The sequence below is a fragment of the Pieris brassicae genome, chromosome 14 (assembly GCF_905147105.1).
Source record: "Pieris brassicae chromosome 14, ilPieBrab1.1, whole genome shotgun sequence".
NCBI classification, from domain to species: domain Eukaryota; kingdom Metazoa; phylum Arthropoda; class Insecta; order Lepidoptera; family Pieridae; genus Pieris; species Pieris brassicae.
In genome coordinates, this window is record NC_059678.1 from 1648186 (window position 1) to 1662503 (window position 14318).

A 14318-nucleotide genomic window follows, 5' to 3' on the forward strand; every position below is an offset into this window, starting at 1 on the left:
AACTCTTGTTACTTATTAGCTATCATTTTTGTACAGGCTAGATTGAAAGTCTTTTGTGATCTTTATTGTAGGAAAAAAATGTTGTCAATCCAGATAACATATAGATTAACAAATACATAGATTAAAAAAAACATAATAATTGCAAAAAGCGTTTAACCTAGATCGCTAACAATTGGGACACGCCCGATTTGCAAAGGTCAGCCGACTATGAATGAACTCATTGAATTTTGACTGCGAATTCGTTATCCCCACTACTGTTATGTGCGCCTGGTACTTGTTGACAGAGGCGGCTAATATTTTGACGTATTTTTTTGAAGTTATTCCACTTGACCAGCGATGTGGGGTCACTCTGCATCTTCTACCTCATTTACCATGGAGTGTTCAGAGGAGTTGTTCGGATAAATATCTGCTGATGAGTTTTTTCATCGTACGTTGAGGCGGAATAAGAAATTTCATCCGTATAACTCGACCTCGTCGTTTCACAACTGAGCGTTTCCTCTGGCATTTAGAGTTCATGGGCGGCAAAATCACTTGCCATCAGATAAGCCTCCTGCCTTTGTCTTCTGTTAAAAATAGGATCTGCTAGTTACAGGGCTTCAAGCAGACTTTCTCTACGAAATCGGAAGGCCTGATGAAGTTTTATGGAAACACTTTCAATTAAATACGACATTACGATCGAAGATCACTTGGTATGAAAAATAAATGAGTTACGGTACAACGTTTTTTAGGTCTGGGCCTCAGATTTCTGTGTCGGTTTAATCTAATATGGAAGCTCAGCCTCCTGTACCTGACACAAGCCGTCGACTTTATAAGTCTTATGCAAGCAGGTTTTCTCACGATGTTTTCCTTCACCGTTCCAGCGAATGATAATACGCACATAGAAAGAAAGTCTGCTCTTCATATCTATCATCTTTAATTCTCTTTGACAAGAATATTCAATAAAAATAAAGAATATTGTTATTAAATACTCTTTAGTGAATTCAAGTAGCTTCCATTTTTTAAAAAAGAAATGCTCTATGATTCTTGACATTTAATATTTTTCAACCATAGGTAATAGAGTATATGTCCGTGGGTACTAATGCAGTGTTGCACACTTGGGCGCGGTATAACGGTCAAGGAGTGATCTTTCTGATAAAATGCATACATTGATAAGATAGCGTGAACTAGATACTGTGTTAACATAGTGTGGCCTTCACACATAACAGTGTCTTTTAAGATTTTTAAGGATTTATTAAAAATTCACACCATTATAAACACAGAAGCTTATTCGTTATGTTAGCTGTCAAAAGCCCACGTGTCATTCATAAATTTTACCGCTTAAAGTCATCTACAGATTAATAATCTATGCAGTTCCATTTTCAAACGGAAATATATTATTACAGTATATGTTTAATAAAATATACTTTTTACATATGTATTAAATAAAAAAATTAAAAATAATGAATCAATGGCGCTACAACCTTTTTTAGGTCTTGGACTCAGATTTCTGTATCTTTTTCATGATCGTTTGTGAATTGAATAGGCAAGTAGGTGATCAGCCTTTTGTGCCTGACACACACCGTCGACTTTTTGGGTCTAAGGCAAGCCGGTTTCCTCACGATGTTTTCTTCACCGTTCGAGCTAATGTTAAATGCGCACATAGAAAGAAAATCCATTGGTGCACAGCCGGGGATCGAACCTACGACCTCAGGGATGAGAGTCGCACGCTGAAGCCACTAGGTCAACACTCCTGTTTCAGATGCAGCAATTCTGTAGTCGCAATATCTGTCCACTCCCTAAGGGAACCGTTTTTATTTCCTATTTTTACAGTAACTTAATGTACAATAGAAAACTAAACTAAAAACATAATATAAACATAACAAGTAAAAACTTAATATCTAAACCATTTTATAACTAATTATAAATAATGCAATTCAGCCAGTGTGCAATAAATACATCTGTCTCACAAGCAATAATGTTTAGGGTGCTTCTCTGAGTAAGTTCGTACGCGTTCGAGGCACTACCAGCAATTGCGATCGCTTACCAGTGATTATTTGGTACACGCGGCCCCAGTCTCCAACATTTCCGCATTATATATTTTACCTCTAAGGACCTTAAAAAAATCTTTCTACGCCGCCTTTTACCCTGAATTTACTCATCATTAGTGTTTGTAAGCATACGTGTACCAGAGACACTCACTTGATTGAAATATGGTCATGTAAATAGTCACTGTCCTACATTCAACGCAACGACAAACAATATTATCTCCTTTCCCATCGCTTTCACTCACCGGCATTGTAACAGAGATAAACTCAGCGCAGTAACTCACTTTAATACTGCGCCGCGCATAATTTCTCTACGGTCTTGACAGTCTCCAGGCCTTAAAGTCTTCAAAATATGCCAATTAATAGTTGAAGGATATATAGATAAAGTGTGAAAACAATTTAACGAACTCCCTAAAGCGTCGAAATCAATTTGCTTTGGTTGGTTAAGCGTGTTTTTCATACACTCTACATAGCATTACATCCACACTCAATAACGACAACAATTGAGCAATAAAGTACTTTTGAAGTTGCTAAAATTATCATAGCCCGCAATAAGGTAACCTTATTGCGGGCTATGATAATTTTACAACCCTTACTTAAACCCTTACTACACACCATACAACAGCCGAATTAGGTATTACTTATTTAAATGTATTGAATAATATTAATTATTACAAAATACAGCCTACAGCAATATACAGTGTAAACTTCATATAACGTCCTTCGATTTAACGACGAACTCCCTGCGTCGAAATCAATTGGATTTGGTTTAGCTTGTCTTCCATACAATAATACACTCTACATAGCATTACACCCACTTAATAACGACAACAATTGAGCAATAAAGTACTTTTTAAGTTGCTAAAATTATCATAGCCCGCAATAAACTCGACTGTCAGCATCATGCGTTCGATTGTTTACAAATTGCGATTGCTTGCACGTGTAGACTGTTGTTGACCATGAGTAGGAGTCGTGAATCTATACGTTTTTCTTCTCCATTCAACAACTCTCTATAACGCCATAAAATTCACAGTCCCGTCAGTGTCATTATATATATTATACTGTAATAAAACATAGATTAGTTATCGGAAATAATCACTAACACTAATAATAATAATAAATCCTCATTTATTCCTTGAATAATTTACAAAATAAACACACATAAAATATTTTTTTTTCAAGGACCTCTTATTGAGTATAGGCCTCCTCCAATTGGCTCCATCTCTCTCTGTTTTGAGCATTTTTCTCCCAATCCTCTCCACCAACTTTCTTAAGCTCGTCAGCCCACCGTGCAAGAGGGCGACCACGCTTTCTTTTTCCTGGTGGCCCTTTCCATTTTGTCATCTTCTTCTTCCATCTGTCATTGTTCATTCGAGCGGTATGACCCGCCAATTTCCACTTAAGTTTTTTGCAATATGCATCAATAACCTTTGTTTTGTTTCTAATTTGTGTACTTCTGATCTTGTCCTTCAGTTTTAAATAAACACAAACTGCTTATAATATAAAAAAGCGGTGGCGTTAATCTCAGTTTGACGCACCTACTTGACCTGCAAGACCTGCAGTCGCGAGCCTCTGGCAATGAGTGTGTCAATGCAGCGGTACCACTTAACATCAGACGAGTCTTCTACCCGTTTGCTCGTTGTTCTATTAAAAAAAAGTTACAGAAGTTCGGATAAGTCAAGGTAATTCGTAATTCTACCCATATTACTTCGACGTCTGTCGTTCCAGAACTGTTTTTAAAGCAACTTTGTGAAACCAGCTGCCTGCTGCATTATTTCCGAACCAATTCGACTTAGAGTCCTTCAACAAGTTATTCTTTAGAGGCTGGCTGCATACTTGGCAGTGTCTATGGGGTCAGTATCACTTAACATGAGGTGAGCCTTCTGGTTCTATAAATATAAATTAGTTGCCTTTTTAACCGACATTGAGACAATTAACATAACGGTGCGCATCTAATTACACCAGACACGGTGGCAAACACAGCAGGTACTTCAGGTACACAAATACATGGCGTATAGGACAACTACGACGAGAACATACAGCAGTTATCTAATGTAACATATTATATTATGTATAATTAAGTTTGTTATGAAAGGGCTGGAAACCCTGACACAGTTATTTTTAACTTAAAAGGGTTCCCAAATCTTACACATTGTAATGTATATGTACTTAAAATGAATGTATGAAAACACATATTTTGTTTCTTTTATATTCTGTAAAATTGACTCATTTGACATAATCTCCTATAGACATACAATTTTGAACCCCACGACAGTCCAAAGCCGTATATATTTGAGCCGTTTATTATTTTTCGCCTTTTTGCTTGTCCAAGGATGGTGTGACGGGGCTGACGTGTCCACACAAGTAGCATCCCATACCAAAGCCCACTTTGGTATTGGTATATTAGTTTTATCTAGTTCTGTTTTCGCACAGACTTCGAAGTCATGGACCAGAAGTTGCTATTTACTGTCGCGTATATTAAGCGATACTATAGGCATTATGTAGGTGGGAATGTGATTGACCGACTTAAAGACATTGTCGTTCGGGGACATGCATTCGATTTTGCTCATTTGCTATCTCTTCCATTTCACTGTATACAACGTAGAGCTAACTTTGGCAAGGCGTATGTGGGGTCACTGCATCTTCTCCATTTACCATGGAGAGTGTTCAGAGTTGTTTGCATCATTGCAGTTGAGTTTCATCACCTCAACGTCCGTGGTTGCACAACTGAGTGTTGTTTAAGTGTAACCAGCTGCTGAACCAATTCGACTTACAAGAGCGTTCCAGTTCTCAAAAGGCCGACAACGCACTATCATTCATGTTCAATTAAACATAAAATCCGCGCAAAGCTTCAGGAGGGTACACAAGACGATTTTAAGAAATTACATTAAATTTTGTTTTATCTACCAATATAAGATCTTTATTAATTAGTTCTAGATTAGTGCACTAAGCGAAAGTGTAAAAGTGAAGTGAAAAGTGAAATGACGTGACGATGCAGAGGCAGTTAAGCAACGTCAGCATACAGTCCTACCAGGATTACCAGCCAAGTAGAAAATATGGTGAATATAAGCTTTATAACGTTTTTCCACCAGATTGCGCCATTGGTATTCTCTTCTATAGTCACAGACTATCACACGTTGGAGGGTTGTCAGAAAGTCAGGTTCTTTATGGACTAAGTCATTAAATTTTAGTTTTCCATTGAATACTCAACTACTGGATCGATTTATTCATTTATCATTCGAGTCCCTGATGGTTCAAAAAACTTCGATAATGAAGGTGTGACATTACTAAAACGGCTGGTTCGAGCTGAATGCAACCCACCTAAAACCGAGATACGTAGAGATCCTTGGAGGCCTGCAAAGTAATTAGGAATTGATAAAAATAGTGTATTTTTATATTTATTTTTGCAAGAGATAGCCTTTTTTATTATTTGAAGTGAAAATGCCAGTAAAAGCTATATTGCATACACTGCAGAAACTATTAACAATAGAGCCAAGTGATGCCACAGTTTTAAAGAAGACTACGATAAACCATATCGAAAAAAATCAATATAAAAATCCATTTGATACGACTGAATTAGGACTGGACCGCAGGGAATCTCTAAGTCGAAGTCTAAGTGTTATAAAGTCAGGTTGTTTCATATATATTCATAGATAGTTGTTTTCACTATCGCTCTAGGTTGAGTTATGGTTTCGTCATTTTAGTCATTTATAAATGCTGAGATATGGTTAATAGTGGTTAGCCCCAGAAAATTAATAAAAAATGATATGTAATGTGTTTAAAATAATCATTTAACAGTTAAAAAGTGTAGTATGTAATGTTGGCAAATGACGTAAAATTGCGCATTTATTCCGAATTCCATAAATCTTTTGTTAATACAAATACAAAATAATTTTATTTTCCATGCTTAACAAGATGACCTCAAAACACAAGGTAAGTTTTAAAATAAAAACTCACAGTACATAAAAATACAAAGACAAAAATATTTATATCATAATCCTATATAAGTTAATTTATATAGACAAAGATTATTCTTCAATGACTGGGCATAATATCGCTAGTTTAAGTATATGTGGTATCTCCGAGCTGGTTCACAATAAACTATGTCATTATTAATGAATATTGTGTGTAATCAAAACATTTTTTTTTACAATCAGACTATTTGGATGAGGACGAAGGTGAGGGTTTTGACGAAAATTTAATTAATTTATAAAGATTATATATTTTTGCAAAATCATCGGTACTGACTTATTGTTGCTACTCTACTAAGCTGGTTCTGCGACAAAAAATTAGTATCTTCCAGCGCTCCCTGTCCTTTGCTATCTACCGTCAATTGCTGGCTTTCAGCTGCAGCAGGTCCTCCTCCACTCTAACTAGCGGCCCCTTGGCCGACCTAAGCCTCCTTCACCGCCCGATCTTGGCCCAAACTACCAAGATACCCAAGCCTATGGGTAACACTACGTACACTTATGAACGCCAATAAAGAAATATATATTAAATGCATTTCTTTGATGAAGAACTGGCAATCCGGAGAGTTTCTCCGCCAGATTGTATCGCTAAGGGCGAGCTCTATAAAGTGCACTCAGACTTAACTTTTGAGTTAACTCACAGTCTGTATTTATACTAAAAACTTTGACTATAAGCCTAACAAAAATAATGGCCCAAAATTAACTTTACCATAATATCTTTTACTTGACTTTTTATTTTTGTCGTAATGTAAAATTAACGGTGTTGTCATCTTATTGGGAAAAACAGGATTTGAATTCAAAGAAATGATAAATGATTTGGATAAATACCTATAAAATACATGAAATAATATAATTACACATTATTATGGCACTTATTATTTATATAAGTGTTCAAACCCCATTTGTGAGAGATCTTAAAAAGAACTGGTGTGATACCATATCTGTCACCTGGCAACTCTGGCAAAATGTCTATGAATACTAAATCATAGTTTATGCTTCGTGTAAACTAAGCAAAGTTTTTCGTAAGTAAAGCTTGAGTAAATTCTAAGTGCGCTCTATAGATCTTGCCGTAAGTCTTCCGTTATACAAAATGTTTGTAAGGAGCTGCAACCATTACACCATGTTCCACATGACATCAGCAGGAGGCATGGTGAAATAGGAGCATGCACTTACATTCTCGTGGAAACAACACGCAAATTCCAGTCATAAACATTTACCTCCATAAAATATACTTCCTCGTACAAGGCTGATCGTTGTCCAGTTCTTGTTTCATTATAAAGTGTAAATAATAAGGTATTTAAATATTGATTTACAGGGCAACAATATGAACCGGGCGGATATTCAGCGGCAGTGCAACAGCGTACCAACATGACGCAGCGTGAAGACGCTCTCAAGTTCGAGCAGGGCCGCATAAAAGCCCTGCAGGAGGAGAGATTGCATATACAGAAAAAGACATTTACGAAATGGATCAACTCGTTCTTACAAAAGGTATGTTTTTGACATAGTACGGTTTTTTGCGAGGTGATTTTCGTTTATTGAGGACTAATTATTTACGAACATAATAGTCACAAAATAGTTATTATTATACTAGATAAAAGGTGGGGGTTTTACTGCTGTCAGCAGACATCAATTCAGATAGTACAGACAATTTAAAACAATTAAAATATCAAACAAAGTCAAAGGGTTTGTTCAAACAATTATAACTCGAGAACAACTGAATCCGTCCCGAATAGAATAATAATTTTTAATATACAATATGTATAATATATGATCTTATATTAAACACATTGGAACTATTGACCATACCAAAATCATTGAAAAAAACAATGTGTGCGTGTACACACGTAAGAAGTGAAACTTTTTTATGGCCTTATTCGAAAAATATGCAATTTTAAAGAAAGCGCTACAGCGCTAAATCGCTGATAAGTCGAGTTGAGCATGAAGACGCCATCCTAAATTAAACATATATATGTTAATAAAATCCTCGATCATAGAACGTTTACCAGAGCCGCTGTCGAACAAGATATACCCTTAATAGGTTAATAGAAAACAAAATCATTTTTCATATCAAAACTGCATTTATATTAAGCAATTTCAATCGAACGGTGAAGGTCTTATGTGTTACTTGCAGGAAAATGACACAATGATTCGGTCATCACTTGTTTTACACACACGGATTAGGTCCTATGCGTCAGAGCACGATATTACACAAAGGTTACATATACAAATATACAGTCAACAGTATGAAAAATAAAGTGGTATAATTAATCTTAAACTAAATTATATATAAATTAAATATTTTAAGGAATGTATAACTATGTTTGTTATGAAAGAGCTGGAAACCCTGACACAGGTATATTTTTTACTTGAAAGGGTTCCCAAATCTTACACATTGTAATGAAATTGAACTTGGAATGAATAAACATATTTTATTATTATTATAATCTGTATCAAAACAAGGCATTAGACAACGTTTTTTTAATTATATTTATATACAGAGGTGTATGCACACGGGCAGAGGCCTCATCTAAGCATTGACCAATGTAAAAGCCGAAGAAGTAATTAAAATAATTGTTGAAAGATCTTCGATCAAAGAAGCTTCGGTTCCAATATGCCTTAAAAACGCTCACTTCTGTGGGACGTCGAGGTGATACGGATGGTATTTTGTATCGCCTTGTTAAAACTTGGCTGACCGAAAAACCCTCTGGCATTGGGAGTCCATGGGTGGTGTGACATCAGATCCATTTGCCTTAATCTATAGAAGGTTATTATGAAGAGAAAATAGGAAAAATTACATCGGAAACCAAAAAAAAACTGTTTAAAGTAACATAGAAGATGTTCCATAAATGTAACTAGTAGAATGTAAAATCATACTAAGGCTAAAGGAAGTTCACTGTCATTTAGTATATGAATAAAATTGATTGCAGTATTTTGCTCGCAAAACTCGAAGGCTGGACCTTCGTATACATATTAACCCTTGAACTTGAGGAAGCTATTTATGGAGTGAAACATTGGACAGGATTTGAAAAAAATAGTTATTATATTCCTGGTTAGCGCACAGTCTTTATGGGGTAGCATAGCAAAATGTTCCATATGTTGGTGTGTAGTTAATGTAATATATAAAATTGTCGTGTCACAATGTTCCCATACTCCTCTGAAACGGCTCAATCGATGCTTATGAATTTTTTATGTATCATGTACAAATGTACAATTCAATGTACAAATTGGTGTGTATATAGATGAAACACTGATATGAATGAAGTTTTTTCGTAATTTTTATTAGAGTCATGTTGTTTTAGTATAAATATTGAAATGAGAATTTACGGTTCCCGGGACATCGAGGTGCTTAACTAAAAGAGGATTTTAGTTTAACTCTATATTAACCACTCGCGTACAACAATAGAATATAAACTAAATAATTAAATTTTGAGCTGAGGTGATTGCTTACGTCTGGCTAAACTATTGGGGCGTAACTCCGACGAGTTAGGAAATCGCCAAGCTTATACTAAGAAAGCCGGAGTGAGCAATGTACAGCCAGCAAAAAACTTGCCGAAAAAGCATTATTTTCCTGTTCATAATTTAATACAATTAATTATATAGCACGATAAACTATAACAGGGAAACAGTCCTTAAATGATTTCACCGTTTATAATATGAAGTGACTTTTGCTATTTATATGTTTGACCTCTGCTTTGATATGTTTCGCTTTAAGTATGAAATTATCGGCATAACACATCTGAAATAATGTATTACAAAAATCTCCCTTTTGCATTTAAGACACTCTTAGTCTCAGCTAGAATCGGAACACTGGAGAATAAAAACCTCTCCCTGATCAAAGGAGTTGTTTGGACTTATACATGCGGCTGTTTCATCTCCAGATATCAGTGCAGAATACGAAATACCACCCATATCACCTCGACGTCCATCAGCAATTCAGCGTTTCTTAGGGTAGATTTTGCCGTGCATCACCACTATGTGGTGCCGTATTTCCGAATTGTTTCATCTCAGGGTTCCTTCAAGATAAGGGCGTACCAATTCTTAAAATCGAGCATTTGTCTCCTATTACATAAAAAACACAACTTCTTCACTTACCATGCTAATTGTCCCATAATCTAAATTACGCCCGCGTTATGGCGGCATTTTTCCGACGACCTGTTGCAGCTGGCCGGCGGCCATAGATCCGGCAAGCCCAAATAACAGAACGCAGTAGAAATAAACCTTCGTCGCTGGGCAAACCCCGTAACAATGCAGTTACCGCTCTATCAGCCTTCTCAATACGCTGAGCAAGCTGTACGAGTCTAGTAAAAACGGCTGGCCTCCTAGATTTTGCCCGAGAATAGGGGTACCCGATGAGGCCTTGGCTTCGAGCCGGCCCACTTGTCACGGAGCGCTAACTTCCTGAAAGCGGTGCGTTCTTTTTGACATAGCGAGGGCGTTCGACAAGCTCTACCACCTTCAAGTGCCAATAAAACTCGTGCGCACTATTTGTCTGATCGCAAGAGACGGTTATTGTTCTCTCGACCCATGAGAGAAATCCATCAAGGCTCGATCCTCGCTCCCATGGCAGACTGACTCCTTAAACCTTGGATTAGCATTTAATTTTTTATCGTTATTGTATATTTCTAGTGTGACATGTTGTGTTTGCCCGTTACCTGATAACTTACATTTTATGTCTAAGGTAACGAAGTGTGAATAAAAAAATAATTTATTTCCAGGCTCGCATGGAAGTGGAGGATCTGTTCATAGATCTGGCAGATGGGCGACGGCTGCTCAAACTACTCGAGATTATCAGCGGCGAACGGCTGCCCAGACCCAACTCGGGCCGGATGCGAGTTCACAAGATTGAAAATGTCAATAAATCGCTTAGCTTTCTGCATACCAAGGTAAGATGAAACTCTTGGAGAGGTTCTTGCAAGTTCTTCTCCTCCTTTAATAAAATAATTGAAAATGTGTGCGTGTACTAGTGTACACACGTAAGAAGTGAAACTTCTTTATGACCTTATTTTTCTAAAAAATATCTACTATGTGCAACTTTACAGAAATTGGTTAAATAAAGTAAAATTAGATAATATTTAACAAAAGGCTTTTATGACTATAGACATGAATACAAATAATACAGTTATTTCATTTTACATTATTACTACTATGATTATTACAGAATTTCATTAATTGTAATAGAATTATTACTATCATTGTTATCGTTGTTATATACTTTTGTTATTACTGGCTTCGAATCAACCGTGGTACGGACAAGAAAAATATGGCGCGTAACGAAAAAATGTGACGCGTAACCGAAAAATGTGACGATAATTTTTTTACAACGCCGATAAAGAAGTTTCACTTCAATTAAAAGCTTTAGCTGGCCAGCACACGTTGCGTTGCCAAAGATGATTGATAATTGATGATTGATGATTAATAAAAATATTTAACAGACCTACCGAATACATAACAAAAATTTTCTATTAATCGATCAAGCTGTTTCGAGGAGTTAGAAACACACGAAAATTTTACATAAATAGATTAAAAATATTAAATATGATTTTCTGTAGTTACACCGTATAGAATGGTTCCTTGAATTCTTCTTTTTCGCAATCTATATTACTGAAGATCGTGCTAGTCTTGAAAAGCCCTAAGTGATGCATCGAGTTGCTGTCTTCTGACCACTCTATCCTCAGCTTATCTCAGTGCATTAGCGAGTCATTGTAATCGAACCTGTTTTCGACTTTTTCGTTACAAATCTTTACAAATATATAGATATACAATCGCAAGTGCTATATTTAAACAATTTAACATATAATAAATCATTAAATACAAAATGCGTAACGCTTGCTTGTAATGATAAGATAAAAGACCGCTTTTCAACGTATCGCATCGTACCTACCTTTGAAGCGAAATTTTATCTAATATTAGACATTACAATACTCAACGCTCCGGTAAAAATCAAATTAGCAAATACGGTATACAGGGTGTGTTCCATTTGAAACTGCGTAGGAGAAATCTAATGGAGAAATGGTTGACGCCAGAAAATTAATAAAATAAATGTGCGTGTACGCACGTAAGAAGTGAAACTTCTTTATGACCTTATTTTCGAAAAACGATCTGCAACTTTACAGACATTGGTTAAATAAAGTTTAACAAAAGGCTTTTATTATCAGAGACATGAATACAAATAATACAATTATTTCATTTTACCTTATTACTACTAAGATTACAGAATTTCATTAATTGTAATAGAATTATTACTATCATTGTTATCGTTGTTATATACTTTTGTTATTACTGGCTTCGAATCAACCGTGGTAGGGACAAAAAAAGATGGCGCGTAACCGAAAAATGTGACGCGTAACGGAATAACGTGAAGCGTAACCGAAGAATGTGACGGTATTTTTTTTCCAACGCCGATAAAAAAGTTTCACTTCAAAAATTCTTTAACGTTTTTTTTTATTGCCAATTAAATGTTAAATGAGTTTTATACAGCTTGTGGTGTTCTTACACCTGTCAGATATAATATGCTAAGTAATCACAAGGAAGGCTTAGAAGCATACCAAGCGGGAGCACAGCCAGTCGATAGTCGGTGTCCATTAAGGTTCTGGTCTTAATTACTAATTTATAAATAAATAATTTTGTTTTTAAAAACAGTTCAAGTTCCCATATAACAGTACTACAGAGTGACCATATGCCAGAAATAAATATTTCTTTAATAATGAAATTGCTTGAGTCAAATTCACATTACTAACATTACACTCCTGCATTGTAATTGTTGTTTTTCATGAAATCATGGAAAACACCATCAAAGTTGTGGTTTGCCGACGCCATATTGACAGTTTGAACTGCCCCGTTTGGTGTTTGAGAGTGGCATAAAGTGAAACGTCATCGATCCAAGTCTACCTAGCTGTTTTATTAACTGGCTGAATGTCTTTCAGGCAGCTAGTTAAACGGCTAGGCTGTTAATTGAACGGCTTATTAAGCTGTATATACATTCTGGTTTTAATTCATAGTATCAGTTAAATATTACCTTACGTAAAATTTTAATATCATCGAAACCTAATTATACAGATATCGCTTATCAAACTGTTTGATAATCAACTTGTCTAACATAATATTCACTAAAAGATAATAAATGCTTAATTAAATAACATTACTTATTTTGAACGACCTTGTAAAATATCAATTTGTCATGTATGAAGGTCATAGGATATTGTTTAGTGGATAATAAATAATTCAGTGGCGCTACAACCTTATAGGTCTGGGCCTCAGATTCTGTATATGTTTCATGATCTATCAGTCTGATACACAAGTAACATCAGCCTCCTGTGCCTGTGTCGACTTTATGGGCGTCGTCACAATGTTTTCCTTCACCGTTCGAGCGTACATAGAAAGTCAATTGGTGCACAGCCGGACCGGACTTACGACCTCAGGGATGAGAGTCGCTGAAGCTCATAGGCTAACGAATTCCGTGCCCAAAAGGTTTAAATAGAATATATGTAGAATTTGTCATACATAGCAACTGTGTCGTCAAATCTTTTGACATACAAGAGACTTTTGAATGCCCTAAGTGTTAAGAAATAAAGAAAATACACCAAGTATAGTGAAATGATATTATACGATTATGACATACCTCGGGAAGCCTTTCAATGACAACGGAGGTTCGCTCAAGGTTATACATGTATACACAACTATACACTCTATTCAGTTAAGATAAAGTCGAAATTACAATAAACAAATGTTCTTAGTCGTCTTCTAGTTAATTAGTTTTACGTAATTTGAAAGTTATAGTATATTTTTTAGCATTTAAATTTATTGACCTGACAAACGTTTTGCGATTGCGATGATTAGTTATATGTTTAGCGGTAGAAGTGTATAAATTAAAAAAATACGATTAGAAAAAAACATGTGCGTGCGAACAAAGTACACATGTCAGAAGTGAAACTTCTTTGTAAATTAATTATTACTAAGGTAAAAGCCCCAATAGATGACCATGTACCAGCATATGATCACTCAATGTATATCTATATTCACACTGTATATGTTATGCGACAGAATTGCCATCTAAAGTTCTAATATGTTACTACTAAACGAATACAACAACCAATAGCGTGTAATTTTTCGCGATCTCCCTTTCTCACTCCCTCTCAATCGGTCTCAATCGCTCTCTCCCTTTTCTTCGACATAAACTCTGCACGTCTTCGTGATTTTTCCCTTTAAAAATTACCCTCATAGGCTTAAAGGAGTTTCACTTTAAAAATAATGACACAACAACCTTTCTAGGTCTGAGCCTTAGATTTCTGGAGCTGGTAAATAGGTGATAGGACTCCTGTGCCTGATA

General features: G+C 35.8%; 1 protein-coding gene across 4 annotated transcripts in view; it reads left to right on the forward strand.

Moving 5' to 3' along the window:
- The window catches only part of LOC123717967 (spectrin beta chain, non-erythrocytic 1), a 105233-nt gene that overhangs the window by 15891 nt on the left and 75024 nt on the right, over positions 1-14318 (forward strand). For 2 of the 4 annotated variants that reach the window (XM_045674261.1, XM_045674264.1), the window contains exons 2-4: positions 4956-5083; positions 7308-7480; positions 10708-10875. In XM_045674261.1, coding sequence (XP_045530217.1) covers positions 5017-5083; positions 7308-7480; positions 10708-10875 — 408 coding nt within the window. In that variant the 5' untranslated portion in view covers positions 4956-5016. Of the gene's footprint in view, positions 1-4940; positions 5084-7307; positions 7481-10707; positions 10876-14318 lie in introns of all 4 variants that reach the window. The other 2 variants (XM_045674262.1, XM_045674263.1) reach the window with 2 other exon arrangements.